The 14,522-nt window shown below is 60.5% G+C and overlaps 1 protein-coding gene across 1 annotated transcript in view; it reads right to left on the bottom strand.

Annotated features, from left to right (window-relative positions):
* The window catches only part of SPON2 (spondin 2), a 5,007-nt gene extending 3,852 nt beyond the window's left edge, over positions 1 to 1,155 (bottom strand). The window contains exons 1-3 of the mRNA XM_023520233.1: positions 1,137 to 1,155; positions 575 to 624; positions 6 to 104 (exon numbers count right to left, since the gene is read on the bottom strand). Of these exons, the coding sequence (XP_023376001.1) occupies positions 6 to 104; positions 575 to 624; positions 1,137 to 1,155 (168 nt within the window). The remainder of the gene's footprint in view (positions 1 to 5; positions 105 to 574; positions 625 to 1,136) is intronic.
* Between the last annotated feature and the right edge of the window lie 13,367 nt (positions 1,156 to 14,522).

The following is a 14,522-nucleotide window of genomic DNA, read 5'->3' on the forward strand; positions in this document are numbered from 1 at the left end:
CACACGGTGTCTCCCCCCAGTGGCTGGCCGGCCGCAGAGCCGAGTGTGGCCAGAAGGAGAGCCCAGAGGGCGCTGCTGGTGGTCAGGGTTGGGGTTTCCATCACCTAGGAGATGAGGGAGCGCGCCACATGCTGGCATTACCAGCGCAGACACCCTGCCCTGCGGGGTGTGCAGGGAGGGGAAGGGACGAGGGACAGCCCCTGAACATTCCTCTGGGCTCCACCTCTCGGCTCAGGCTTGGCCCGAGCCCTGCGCAGGAAAGCGGAACCGGTCAGGTTACAGCTGGATTTGCAGGCGTGTCTGCAGGATCCCCAGGCTGCCTGGCAGGCTTAGAGCGCTGGCACCGGGAGCTTCCACCCGGCTCGCACAGGCATGGCATCCCCGATTCCACGCCCCCGGCACTGCCGGCCGAGGGCACCCAGAGCCTCGAGGGTGAACTCTGTATCTGTAGACTCGCTCTGAGGACCACAGGGCCGGCTCGGGCTGCCCTCTGGGTGCTTCAGGTTCCCCCGGGAAAACACCAGGGGTCTGGGGCGACTCTGGGGTGAGGGACAGAGGTACAAGGGATACTCACCCAGCAGAAGTAGCAGGAAGACAGGCAGCCGGGCTGTGGCAGCAGGCCGTCTCAGCCAGAACCCAAGCTCCAACTTATGCGTAGGATGGCACCCCGGGTCCTCCGTAGGATGGCACCCCGGCCGGCAGAGAGGGCGGATGGGACGCAGGGGAGATGACTTCCCTCAGCGCTGCCGTGCTGCCTCTGAAGCCAGCAGAGGCCCCTCCAGCTGAGGTCACTCTTCACTCGCCGCACCCCTTTCTTTGTCTTTTCCTCCCCCCGCCCCCTCCCTCCTCTCGCTCCCTCCTGCTCTGCTTTCCCATCAAGCCCTTCCTAGTGTCTCCCTGGAGGTGGTGCCAAAGCCAGCGGTGGGGGTGGCGGGGCAGCCAGCGCTCCGCAGCCAAGCCACAGCCTGGTGCGGTGCCGGCTGGCGAAGCGAGGCCTGGGACACCTCCTCGCCTCCCAGAGCTGAGAGGGGGCCTCGAGGAAGCGTCCCCTCCCTCAGGGTGGGGAGGCAGCCACCCCCACCCCACAAGGATGCCGGCGCACACAGGACGTGCTGACAGATTCTGAAGTTTATTGCCACTCACCGGCTGGAACATGTTTTTAGAACTCGAGTCACGAGGTCTGGGAACTGGGGAGAAGGTGGGACAGTCCTCAGAACTGCAGGGGTCTTACAAGCGTAAACAGGAAGCACTCTGGTTTTTGGAACCTTGTTAATGTTTTACGTGCTCGAAAAAAGAGAGTGAGAAAATAAATAGAATCAATAATAGAACGCAAACGAAAACAAATGATCCCCCCTGCATTTCAAGTAACCAACAGGGGCCCACGGGACCACTTGCGGGTCTGCGAGGAGGGGCCGCCTGGGTCTTCTGTGCAGACACAGGGCGTTTCATGAAAAGCAACTGTGTTTCTCAGAAGGAAGCCCCCGGGAGGGCGGGGCCTGGCTCTCCAGTCTAGCCACACTGCCTGGCCAGCTGTGCTGGGCCTCGGCGCCATCCGATGGGTGTGAGTGTGTGTGTCAGTCGCCGCGTGCAGTCCCCGCGTGCAGTCCCCGCGACGTGGTGAGGGAGGGCTGCACCGTCCGGGATCGGCGTGGTCACACGCGTGCGAGGGAGCATGGGTGGAATGGCAGGTGGCGCGTACCAGCTCTTATGTCTCGTTCTCCTTGGAGGAGCAGCCAGTCCTGTTTGAGGACAGAAGCAGGACATCGTGGCCGGGGACATCTTCGCAGGCCCGTTGGTTAGGAAACGCTTGTCTGCTCCCCCACGGTCTGCCCAGGCGCAGGCCGTTCTCACCTGTTGTCCGGCTCTGGTGGCCTCAGGGCTTGCCCTGCAACGACGCCGCCCAGTGTCATCCGAGGCTGCGCTCCCAGCCCCCAATGCCACGCGGAAAGGTGGCGCCTGGGGTGTGTGTCCAGTGGGGACAAAGGCCAGGAGACCTGGGGCGGGGCAGGCCTGGCCTGGGAGGGGTGCTGCCTTTGGTGGAGTGTGCTCCCTCTTGATCAGCCCGAGGGGATTCTTGGGACACAACGGGATGGGGGACAGGACCCAATTCTTTGCTGTGCTCAGAAGGAACACAGAGGTTCTGGGACAGGTGACCTGTGGCCCTTTGGGCTGGACTGGGGCTTGGGCAAGGAGCCTGGCCAGTTGGGAGCTGCTTACACCGTGAGTCCCAGACAATGCTCTGACCCTCCGGCGCCCCTTCTGCAGACCAGGGTGCTACATCTGCCTCCTGCCGGGGATCAAGCCACGGAGCATCGGGGAAACACTCTTCAAGGCAACTGCCTACGAACAGAGGGTTCCTCTGTGCACTAGGTGGGGACCCCCAAGCACCTGCCCAAGGTGAATTCATTCATTAACAGATATCAAGCACCTTCTGGACCTCAGTGCTGGGGACACAGAAGTGCCCTCAATAGACAAAAGCCCTGCTCCCCAAGTCTGCAGGAGGAGGGGCAGGAGGTGGACAGAATACTTCCAGTAGATTTTCTGTCACTCAGTGAGTGCTCGGTTAACTGGCTGACACTAATGCCAGGGTCCCTTCCTGTAAGTCTGTGGTCAGTCGCCCTCGAGGTGGTTTTAGGGGAATGAGGCTCGAGAGTGTGGCTGCAGGCCAGGACCCTACTCCATGCTCCCTGACTGCTCCCCACCCCCTGACCATAGCCACAGTGGGCATCCCCTCCCCTGACCCCAGCCTGCTGTAGCTCAGACTAGTCTAAGCACAGGACGAGCACTGATGAGCCCCCCTCCCAGGAGGTCTGCAGTTTTAAGTAGTGTCTTTAGCCCAAAAGTGGCCTTTAGGCAGCTGTAGAGTCCCTCCCGACGGGGTGGGTCTCGAGGAGTCAGAGTTTGTGAGCTGCCGAGGGCAGGGAGTGCTGGCTGAGCTCTGGCCTCAGCTGTGGCCCTGCCACGGGGCACAGAACCCAGGATGCCCCCAGGTGCTGGGCTCCGGTTGTACAGGGAAGGTCTGGTCACCTCTCCGGGTCCTGGCTGAGGGCCCTCTAGGCCTGGCCAACAAGGGCTCCTTCAGGGCCCTCCCTGGGCGTGGCACAGGCCCGACTCAACTTGGGCTGGGGGGCAGGCCAAAGTACAGGCCTGGCGTCTAGCTCCTGAGGGGGACCCTGCCAATCACACAGGCACACATTTGTCTGCTCACTCACCCAGTCACCAGACATTTACCAAGGGTTGTTCCTTCCAGACACCACAGCCTCTGCACACACAGCTCGCCAAGAGCTGCTGCAGTCTTGGAGGCCGACAGTCCCCAGTCACGGCCCCCTAACTTACTGTCCCTCCTCTCAGCTCCTCCTCCCTGTGTCTGGGCCTGGGCTTCTTTCACCTTGACCAGAGGAGCACCTGGTCACACCTGTCCCACCTGGCTTTGTTTTCCATCGGGAGCCGGTCCAGTGCAGGCAGGCAGGCAAGGATTCGCCTCCGGAGTACAGGCCGACAGTTGTTGGGAGAGTGGGCAGACTGCGCTGAGCTCCCAGGCGCTTCAAAGCCGAGCTGCTGGCACCACTCGCCCAGAGCCCGCCCGCCTCCCCCCTCCGAACGCCCTTCAGGACAAGGGGTTCTCTGAGCACCCTGCTTGGGCAGGGCAGCGTAGGTCCCGGGCTAAGTTCGGCGGCCTCGGCAGTGCTGGAAGGACTGGGAAGGAGGGGGTGCGGGGCAGGGAGCCCCGCCGCCTTCTGCTCTTCCCCTGGAGCAATGCTAGTGGCGCCTTGCCTGCTGGACCACCTGCAGCACGACCCCGGCAACACGCCTGGCTCGTAGGGGCATCAGAGAGCCCAAGCTCTGGCCGAGCGTCACCAAGACTGCTAGCCCCACTTTCCTGGAGGCTGGGCCACAGCTGGGCTACAGTTTGGGAGGATGTGTGCTCCTGTCTGGCCACAAATGCAGGTTTGTCCACCTTGGTGCGACAGTCGGCCTCCCACGAACACAGGCCTGTTTGTCCAGTCACATTTACCATGGTGTCTTCATCCGAATCCAGAAGCCAGGGCCTCAGCAAACATGGCAGAGTGGGGCGTTTGAGAATGTCCTCCTTCGTGACAGCTAGGAGAACACAGGCAGAGGTGGTAGAGCAGACCTCCTCAGCACGGTCGGCCCTCACTGAAGCCTCGTCAACGGGTTCTGCGACTGAGTGACGTGACACATAAGGAAACCAGCTGTCCCACCAGTGGGTGGTGTAATCAGTTAGGTCCCCTGGCCGCTGGACGACGTAAGGGAAGGACAAGACTCAGGACTGGCCGTGCCATGAGAGCCCGCCGAGGGCTTGAGGCAGTCTTTGCAAAGGTCGTGGGTTTTTTGTTTGTTTGCACTTTAAAAAAAAAAGAAAAAAATTGGCTAAACCTTGCTAAGAATAGAAGAACAGCAAGTTATGAGGTGTTTTTGTTTGCTCGTCTGTTTCTACCGTCTTCACTATTTTTAAGCGGACAGCTCAGTGGCATTAGACACATTTGCCTCGTCGCGCGGCCTCAGCACCATTCTCAGCTCTTCATCCTGTGTATCTAACACCCTGTCCCCACCGAACACTCACTCCCTGTCCCCTACCCTCCACTCCTGACGACCGCCGTCCTGCTTTATGAATGGGGCGACTCTAGGGACCTCGTGTAAGTGGAGTTATACAGCATTTGTCCTTTGTGACTTGAGGGCTGAGAGTAATGTCCTCCCGGTCCATCCATGTCGCAGGCCTGCCAGGGTTTCCTTCCTCTCTGAGGCCGAGTCGCCTTCCACCGCGAGGACGGCCCACGACGGCTCACCCTCGTGCGTTCACGGACGCTCGGGTCGCGTCCACGTTCGGGCAGCGAACACGCTGCTGTGAGCACGGCGTGCAGCCCCCTCCCCGAGACCCCGCGCTCGCTCCTGTGGGCGGGCGCCAGGAGTGAGTGGTTCTGTTATAGATTGTTCTAGGTCTTGCGGTGCTTCTACTATTACATCTTTGAGGAACCTGCACAGTTCTCACAGCAGCTGCACCATTTTACATTCCTGCGACAGAGCAGGAGGCTCGCGCCCCTCACCCACCTCTGCAGTGGTCTTGAAAATCCACAGCCCGCACTCGTGGTGAAACCCAAACACTTGTCAACCCCGAGATGGGATGGAATTGGGTTGGAGCTCCTTTGAAGGGCGTCCCAGAAAGGTGTCCCTCCCTGACCTGCTCTGTGCTTTTTGGGAAGACCCCTCCTGCCCTGTAGCCGAGTCTGACTTGATTCGGCGCTCACCCAGCATGGTGGCCTTCCCCCAAGAGAGCACGAACGGAGGGACACGGGCCTCTTCCAAGATGTGGCCCTGGGGAAAGGGGCCGCCACTTTCTCCGCTCTTCACCCTCCAGGGGCCGATCGGGGCCTTTCCACTGCCCTCCCCGCCCCAGGTGGAGGGCAGGAGGCTGCAGGTGAGGGAGAGGCGTCTTGAGCTGTGGGAGCGAGCAGCTCGCCCACCGCGCAGGCGCAGGGACTGTGCTCCTGGCCTTCACTGCAGCTAGAACAGCGTCCTCACTGCCCTTCCGGGTCCCTACTGCTCGAGGAGTGAAAGGCTACTCACTTTTGCACACTCGCCTTGTGTCACGCTTTCTTACTGAATTTTAGCTTTTTAAACTAGGATAAAGGGAAGTCTGTAGGTTTGTAATCATGTCGTTAGCACATACAACTTTATCTGTTTTTTTCTTAACGTTATGTCACTTGTTTGTCTTCTCGCGTTTGCCAGACCCTCCAAGGATATCCTGGCAGACACGGCCAGTGCCACAGCTGCTCCCCACAGGCCTGGGGACAGTTCTGTGTCTCTCCGTGTAGAAAGATCTTTGCCACTGTGTGTGCAGACTTTGAATTTCTTAATCTATTTTAATTCGTGTTATTAATAACGATTGCTGAATTTTGTCACATTTCTTGTCATTGTTCACTGATTTGGTTCTCTGAATGTTCTGTGCTAATTTGCAATGACTTAAGTCAGTCACCGAGCCACCCGTGAGCCTGGCCCGGACCTGCCGCGTCCCGCAGCGTGACCCGCAGGTGCTTCAGAGGCTTCTCTTTGCTAGTCTTCTCTTTATCTTCACCTATAAGCGACATTTGTCTATAGTTTTCTTTCTTTTTTTGTGGTACTGTATCAGGTTTTTCTATTAAATTATACTGGTTTCACGAGATGAATTCCAGTTTTTCATCTTTTTATTTGTCTTGGAAAAGTTAAAATCACACTGGAGTCACTATGCTCCCAGCTTGGGGCTGAGTTGCCCGCAGCTGTGCCTGCCTGTTCCCGGTGCTTTCCTTCATTCGGTCACCCCTAATCGTCTTTCCAGTGCCTCGTCTTTCCTGCTCATGCTTTCCCTTACTTGAAGTTATTTTGGTAATTTATATTCACCAGAAAAATAACCTGTTGCTCCAGGTTTCCTAACAGCTGTCCCAGCTTCGCAGGCTGTGTGCCTGTCCCCCTCTGCCCCCGCTGTCCTCTGCGGTTCCTGCTTGTGTGGGCTCCAGAGGTTCCTTAATCAGTGTTCTCCGCAGGGCAAGGGGTTTCGCGTTTATTTTCTTTTAGAAAAAAATGCTTTATCATTTCTTCTTTTTACTTGCTTGTTTTCTACTTAATTTCTAGGTTTATCTTCATCATTCCCTCTTTCCACTTTTTAAAATGTGTTTTCTCGTTCTTGTTCTGATTTCCTAAGATGGGTCACAATCCCTCACTGTCGTTCTTGCCGCCGAGTGGCCGAGTGCTGTGTCGGGTGAGCTTCTAGCTCCACTGAGACGTGTTTACATTTTTGTGGCTTTCCAGAAAGCTCGCGTGTTCAGATTCGATTTCCTGTTTTATGTGAGGGTTACCTAGGAATGCATTTCTTAGTTTCTGAGTGTTAAGATTGGGGGTATGTGTGTGACCTTTTTTGCTATTTTAAGTTTCGTTGGATTATAATAAAATCATTTTCATTAATCTCTTTGCGGCCAGGTGCACATTGTGGCCTTATGGAAAATACTCTGTCCTCGGTCGTGAAGGTCGTGAGGGTCTACGTCTGCGCCCACGCCGGCCTGTGTCTCGGCAGCCTGACTGTGAAGAGGCGGTGGGAGCTGCCGGCGGGCGCTCGGCAGCCCTTTTCACCTCTCACTCAGCTTCATGGGTGCGGCTCCCACGCGGAATGGTGCGTGACTCACATGTCACGCATTCGCTCCGCCCGTGGCCACTGCGCGCCGCCGCCTACGCACGGCTCTTCCCTCAGTCTCGTCGACGCCAATCTTGTGGCCTCTGCTCCAGTTCCCGGCCAGTTCGCTCATTTTTTTCTGGTATTCCCCTTGGATGGGGTACATGGATGACATATGCTCAGAGTGACGACTTTCGGGGGGTTGTCCTCCCTGGATGACCTGTGGATGACACCGCACTGTCCTCTGCTGCCAGGGTTGCAGATGAGAACTCCAGGCCTTGTCAGTGTGTTTTCTCTTGGAGTGACATGCGCTTTCTTTCAGCAAGCACGTAACTTTTCCCTGGCCGGGCTGTGCCATCCACCCAGGAGGCTTCGTGGGCCTGTGAGGTGAGGAAGAGGGCCAGGGCCGGCGTGGAGCATGTGGGTGGCCGCACTGGGAGCCATCTGCGGGCCCTCGCGTCCCCGCCCACTCCAGCCCTCGCACGTGCTTGCAGGGGCTCTTGAGACACTGGTCAGTGAAGCTGCGTCAGAGCGCAGCCGCTCACCCCATTCGTTCACCCGGCCGCCTGCATGGGGTACCAGTGATGAGAGAATCGAGACGGGGCCCACCTGGCCCGTTGGACTCTGCTGCACTGGGGACAAGCCGAGGCCCAGAGGCCAGCAGCCTCCTGGGTCACGTGGCCAGTGAGCCAGGAGCTGCACTCCCCCAGGCTCTTCGGCCCCAGAGCACTTGGCGTCCCATGGGTGTGCACCCTGCACCCAGTAAGCGACAGCGGCGTCTTCCAGACACCTGACCAGCTCTTGCTGCGTGCCAGGCCCCCTTCTGCGTATGACGAGAAGGCCGAAGGCATGTCGGGGTCGGGGGTGGGCAGCCTCCACGAGCTGCCTGGGTGGGAGAACACCCCTAAATCTACCTCTTCTCCAGTTAGTCATAGGGCCCCAGTTCAGACCACAGCATGGGTAAAATCTACTGTCTTCAGTGATGGGCATGCAGGGCGGCTGGATCCCGGCGCGTCCGCCGTTCGGCTCTGCTTGCACAGGGCGGGCTGCACCCTCGGACAGCTGACGAGGGGCTGAGCTAGAACCCTTGGCCCTTGTCACCCACAGATGCACGGGGCCTGGCCAGTGGCTATAGCCGGGGACATTGGGGACATCAGGTGTTCTGACTGCTGATCCTTTCCCCGTGAGGGCAGGACCCCCGAAGCGGGGTAGAACTGGGAGAAAGGAGCTGGGACAGAGTCACCCCCTGAAGACCCAGGGAAGCCGGGCCTTGCTCATTTCACAGAATGGCCAGAGAAACCGGTCCACCCACAAGTCTGATTTATATCCGCAGGGTCTGTGCCTGGCGAGGTACCTGGCATAGTGTTTCCCCCCAGCCAGCTCCAGGCCAGGTGGCCAACCTTGAGGCCTCATCAGCAGGCCTTCATGCAGCAGTCAACATGTCAGCGATGGGCACGGCCGCAGCATGACCTGAAAAGGACAACTGTCCCCCTCCCATAGGATGCCTGCCCAGACTAGCCTCACTGCAGGCACCGGGGTCAGCAGACGGACCCAAACACGGGACCTGGCCAGCAGCCTTCCAACTGCCCAGGGTCTAAAGAGAGGTGACCGACCGCAGCATGGGGTTCTGCAGGGGGTCCTGCAACAGAGGAACACAGGTGGGAATGCCACCGAAGTTTGGATGAGGTCTGCAACTGTGTAACAACAGGTGCCGGCACCGACGTCCTGGGTCTGGGGACAAGGCACCAGCAACAGAGGAAGCTGAGTGAGGTGTCAGCTGGGGCTCAGGCGGGGCGTGTGGGCTGTTCATGGCGTGCGTGCTAGTGTGTGTATGTGCGTGTGGCACTTCAGGCAGTGCACACGCATAGTGTATATACATGCACATGTGTAAGGCGCAGCCCTGTGCAGGGGCCTGACCGGTTTCGCTGGCCAGATGGGACGGTGCTGGAGGCCCCTCCCTTGTCCCTTCTCACTATAGGTGGCTGGAGGCTGAGCCTTTCTCTAAACCACTCAGAACTAGGGCTACTTCTGTGTGAAGACAGCCTTCGGGAATTCCGATGGCGGTGCGGGGGAAGAGGGCTTCGTGGAGTGCAGCCCTCAGCGCCGGCACTGGTGGCTGGGGGCTCTTATGGCTGCGGGCTCTGACGGCCAGGGGCTCTGACGGCCGGGCTCTGCTGCCCGTGGGCTGCAGTAGGGGCTGCAGCAGGCATGACGCCAGGGCGCCCTCCGGGATTCGGGCGCACAGCCCTTCAGGAGTGAGGCCCCTGGAGCTCTGTGGAGAATCCGGGGGCCTGGGGCAGCTCAGGGTGCCAACACCCTGGAGGATGAAGCCGTGGGTGCAGGGCCTTCCCTGCCTGCTTTGTAGCGCGCAGGCGGTGGCAAGGGCAGGGGCGCCAGTGAGGTGGGGTGGGGCCCACCAGGCACCCGCAGGCTCTCGTGCTTCCTTCTGTTTACCCAGGCCCCAGGCCCGGCGAGTAAACGCTGACCCACATTTCCATGTGCCTGGCAGAAAGTAGGCCACCGTCAAGGCTGGAAACGGGCCGTGCGGCCACAGGACTGCAGGGGCAGCCAGCGCCTGCTCAGACTTTCCAGGCTTGGAGTGGGTCCTGAGGGGAGGCCTTCCCTCGCTGTTGGGCGTGCTGGCCCAGCCGGGCCCGAGGGCGACTCTCTCCCGCTCTGGGAGCCTGACCCACAGCCAGGTCTCGGGGGTAGTGGGAAGCAGCAGGGGCAGGGGACACTGACAGACCACATGCTTCTCTCCACTTCCCTCTGCTGGGTGACATGGTGTCTCCCCACTGCTCCGGGCCCCAGGCTGGTCCTGGACTCATCCTGGGGTTGGCTCCTTTGACGTGGCCCACACCTCTGAAAGCAGCCCCTCCCCCAGCATCCCAACAGGAAAGCTGGACTGTCATCCTGCTCAGACAGGCCAGGCCTGGACACTGCACCCCAGGACTGGAAGGAGCCGGTCACTGTCTTGGGGGAGAGGTGGATAGAGGCCTGGAGGGCGGGACTGGGGAGGGTCTGTCCCCCATGAGCGCTGCCTGCCGTGCTCAGAGCCCAGGTGCTGTGTCCCTCACAGCAGAGCCCCAGCTGTCGCTGGTCCCCAGGACCCCTGGAGGGAGGATGTAGCAGACCCACCCTCAGTGCTCAGGACAGCAGGCACGCAGAACCGCAGCCTGCCCACCAAGGGTGTCTCAGGCTCGTTCACATGCCCCGAGATGCGGGGCCACTGGGGCTCTGGGGCGAAGGTCCAGACCCTTCCCCACTGGACAGACACAGACACATCACTAGACGACATTCCGGCACGGGGACCTGGAGTGAGCAGCGGGGAAGGGGAGTGTGGGCCCACTGCGCAGCCGCAGGGACAGGCCGAGCCCAGCTTCCAGGCCAGAGTCAGGGTCAGTGAGGACTCAGGCTGTGAGTGTGGGGTGTGCACCGCATGTGTGCTGGAGTGTGCGCATGTGTGCATAGTGTGTTAGGTGTGTGTGCACGTGTGTGGGGTATACACACACACGCAAGGGGCAGCCCTGTGCAGGAGTGTGTGTGAATAGAGCCGAGGCCCCCGCAGCCTCTGATCCCGGTGGGACGCTGAAGCCTGTCCACCTGCCGTCCTTCACCTCAACCACTTCGGCTGGCACCTCCCTCTGCTGGTGCCGGGCCTGCCCAGCCTCCCTGCCGAGGCCCCTCCCTAGAGGAACCGAGCTTCAGGGTTTGGATGGGGCTGTCCCCCTGGGCTGTGGCCCCAGCAAGCCCTTTCTCCAGGGCTTGCTCTCCCTCTTGCCAGAATTGGTGGTGTGGCCCCAGGAGGCTACTGGACCGGGCAGGGGTGGGGCGAGGAAGGCGCCCTGGGGCCCGGGCACCAGGGACTATGAGGGTTGTGCAGGCTTTTAGCGGGGACAGGATGTGCCTGGGGGCTCATCACCCAGTCTGCAGTCTGTGCGCGAAGGAGAGGCAGAGCCCAGGAGAGGCGCAGGCCCTCTGCTGTGCCCCTCTGCTCACTCACCAAAGTCACCCTTTCTCGCTGCCACCATGTCCCTCAAAAGATGCCTTTCCTGTGGACACTCAGTTCCTGCCCTGACGCTCACCAGAACACGGCATTGTGGAGGACGAGAAGAGGAAAGTCCCTTGAGAAGAAGAAAATGTGAAAACTAACCCATGAACCCCCCAATCCCAGGATCCGCCACAGCCCTGCTGCCAAAGCCCCGGGCTGACTCAGAGGGGCGGGCTGCGCTCCAGCAGAGCTGCTCGGCTGCCTGAGGTCATAGGAAGGGATTATCTCTGCACTGAAGCATGCGGACCGGAGGAGCCGAGGGCCATCTGGTGAGCCCCGTCCTGTCCCACACTCAGCGAGGGACAAAGGACGCCTTGCCTTGAGAGGTGGGCACGCAGGGTCAGGATGGGGGAGGGCCTGTGCAGAACCCTTGGCCTGACTCCGGCTCCGGTCCGGCACCTGCCCAGCCTCCTGAGCGTTGCTGCCTCTTCAGAGCCCAGGAAGCTCTGGAAAGGGAATCCGTGTGTCATGGGGCCCGGAAGGAAGGGCTGGCTGTCCCAGGAACCCCTGCACCCTCCATGCACCTTGACCCCAACCACGTGCTGGGTGCTAGTGTCCCAGCTGGTTGTGTACTCACAGCCACACTGCCCACACCTGCCGTGGGTGGTTTACAGCCAGTCCGAGAGCTGGGCTCCGCGGGCGGGCCCCAGAGTGGGCGCGGATGTGCGATGCAGATGACTGGCGACCTCGTCATTCTCTCAGCATAAGCGTGAGAAGCCCAACTTGCCATTTTTCCCTCATGGCAGTGTTTCTTGACTCAGGTGTACTGACTGACTTTCGTGGAGGGAAGGGCACCCCAAAGCCAGCTGAGCGAGGCCCTGGCCTAAGCCTCTGGCCTGGGGCTACCTGGGGCACGAGTGTTACCTGGGACACAAGCCCTACCCGGGAGCCCAGCCCCGCTGCTCGCCAGCTGCGGCCTGGCTGCCACGGGCCAGGGTGCCGTCTTGCCGCGCGTCTCACCCGGTGCCCTGGTAAGCGGTGACCTTCTCAAGGAGGAAACTAGAAAACTGACAGGAAAGGTGGGGAACCCACACGAGCAGAATTAAACAGGAAGTCCTGGGCGGATGGAAAGGCTCAGCTCCCAGGTCTGGTCCGTGCACTTCCCGTGAGCATCCCACCTGTCCAGACTGGACGAGGCAGCCCTCCAGGCACCACGGCGAGTCGTGCCCAGCCCCTGAAAAGGAAGAGGGGCGGCGGGGCGCGTCCAGACCCCCACTCTGCCAGGCACCAGCTGCGCGTCCTCGGGAGCTGACCGAGCCTCGCTGTGCCTCAGTTTCCACATCTGTGAAGTGGAGGCAGTTGAGAGGGTGAGCGAGTGAAAGTGAGAAGTGTCGCAGCAGCAGCTGGCGCGTGGCAAGCGCTGAGTGAACGTCGGCCCGCACTGGTGGCCTCGTCCGCAAGTCCAGCCTGTGCGCTGTTGACGCGGAGAGTGAGTTGTCCAGCACCCTAGAGCAGAGTCCAGAACTGGATCAGGATGAGTGAAAGGCTCCTGAATGACACCTGGGGGACACGTGCTGGGTTCAGTCACAAGTAGATGACAGGAGCGGGCCTTCGGGGCCGGCTGGGGGCCCGGGACAGCGGCAGTGGTGCTGGGCGGCCACCATGAGGATGAGGTGTAGCCTGAAGAGGAGGTTCTGGGTGGCGCTGGCTTGACACCCAGGACGCAGCCAGCCCAGGTGACACATTCAGTCTGCAGAGCACACATCCGCCATGAGCCCGCTGCTTGGGGAGGGCGCTTTCCCTGGAGGCTGACAGCTGGTCCTTGTCAGGGTAGCGCTGACCAGGGCTCTGGCTGCTCCTTGCTTTCCAGCAGGAAGCCCAAGGCTGCTCGCCACGCCACCCTGCCCGAGGTCAGCTGCCGGGGCAGAGCCGTGGGGGGATAGACAGGCCCCCAGGAGTAGGCGAGGAAGGGCGTGCTGCCTCCTCATCTACAGGACATCAAGGGGGCCGGGGGTGGGGCAGTGGTCAGTGTACCGAGGACCCTCGGCCCCCGGGGTGGGACACAGCCTGCGGCCCTGCCGAGTGGTCTTGGGTGCCCAGGTCTAAGTGGACGGACACCCCTCTGGACCTTCGGCCGAGAGCCTTCCAGCTTTCTGTTGGGTCCCACCAGTTGTGGGCTATGGGCAGGAACATTCTGGATGGTCAGACTCCTTGTGTGGCCTGGCTGGGCCCATGCCAAGCTCCCATATCTTTGGTTTCCTTCTGCACAAGCCCAGGGCTGAGTCCTTTGTGTCTCAGTCTGCGCCCTGCCCCCTCCCACCCTGTGAGGTCTGCCCCAGGGCTGTGTGGGCGCCTTGCCCCAGACACACCCACCCTCCCACATTCAGCTGAGACCAAGTCCCCTGCTCCCCCAGCCCCACCACACTTGGGACGGAGCCACTGCACAAGGGGTGGGGCTCCCCACAGGCTCTCTGCCCCATCTGCCTCCTCCCTCCTGCAATGTGGGGCTGGCCCTTTCGTCATTCCCAGAGCATCCCTTGTATGGGCCCTGCCGAGCCCCCAGAACTCATCCCTCTGGACAGAAGTGTGGGTCCTGCAATGGGCCAGGCCCAAGCCCAGCAGTCCAGGCTGTGTGTGTGGCCAGAATGCCTCCAGGGAGGACGGAGCCCCAAAAGAGGAGGTAGCCTTCCCGGAAGAAAGGCAGAGGGACGTGTCGCCCAAGCGGAATCGTGTAATGCATAGCCTCCTGTCTGGTCTTGGACTTCACGCGATGTTTTCGAGTTCCGGGTCTGCGCATGTGTCAGTACCCCGTTTCTCTTCACGCTGAACAGTGTCCCGTTGTGTGGGTAGAGCATGTTTTGTGGACCTTTTCCTCCGCGGTGACATCTGGGCTGTGTCCACCCCTTGGCTACTGTGAGTGATGCGCTGAGCCCTCACGCACTGGGGTTTGTATGGACACATGGCCTCGATTCTCAGGGTGTGTGCAGAGGCGTGGAGTGTGGGGAGACGCGGGAATGCCGTGTTTAACCACAGCCACGGCAGCCATGCCACGCGCGCCCCCTCCTCGCCAGCACCGTCACTGTCCCTCCTGACTCTGGCCATCCGCACGGGGGCGAAGCGCTATCTCGTTTGCATCGCTCTGATGACGATGATGCTGAGCATCTTTTCACGTGTCCATTTGGCCATCTGTATGTCCTCTTTGGAGACATGTCTACTCAGGTCCTCAGCCCATTCTTTAATTTAGTTGTTTGTCTTTTTATCGTTGAGTCGTAAAGGTTCTTTATCACACTGGTTTTCACTGCCTCACCCTGGAGGTGACAAACTGGACTTCTTGACCAGAAAAGTCCGATGCCCTCAACGCTGCTCGAA

Source organism: Pteropus vampyrus, unplaced genomic scaffold, assembly GCF_000151845.1.
Source record: "Pteropus vampyrus isolate Shadow unplaced genomic scaffold, Pvam_2.0 Scaffold253, whole genome shotgun sequence".
Taxonomy (NCBI): domain Eukaryota; kingdom Metazoa; phylum Chordata; class Mammalia; order Chiroptera; family Pteropodidae; genus Pteropus; species Pteropus vampyrus.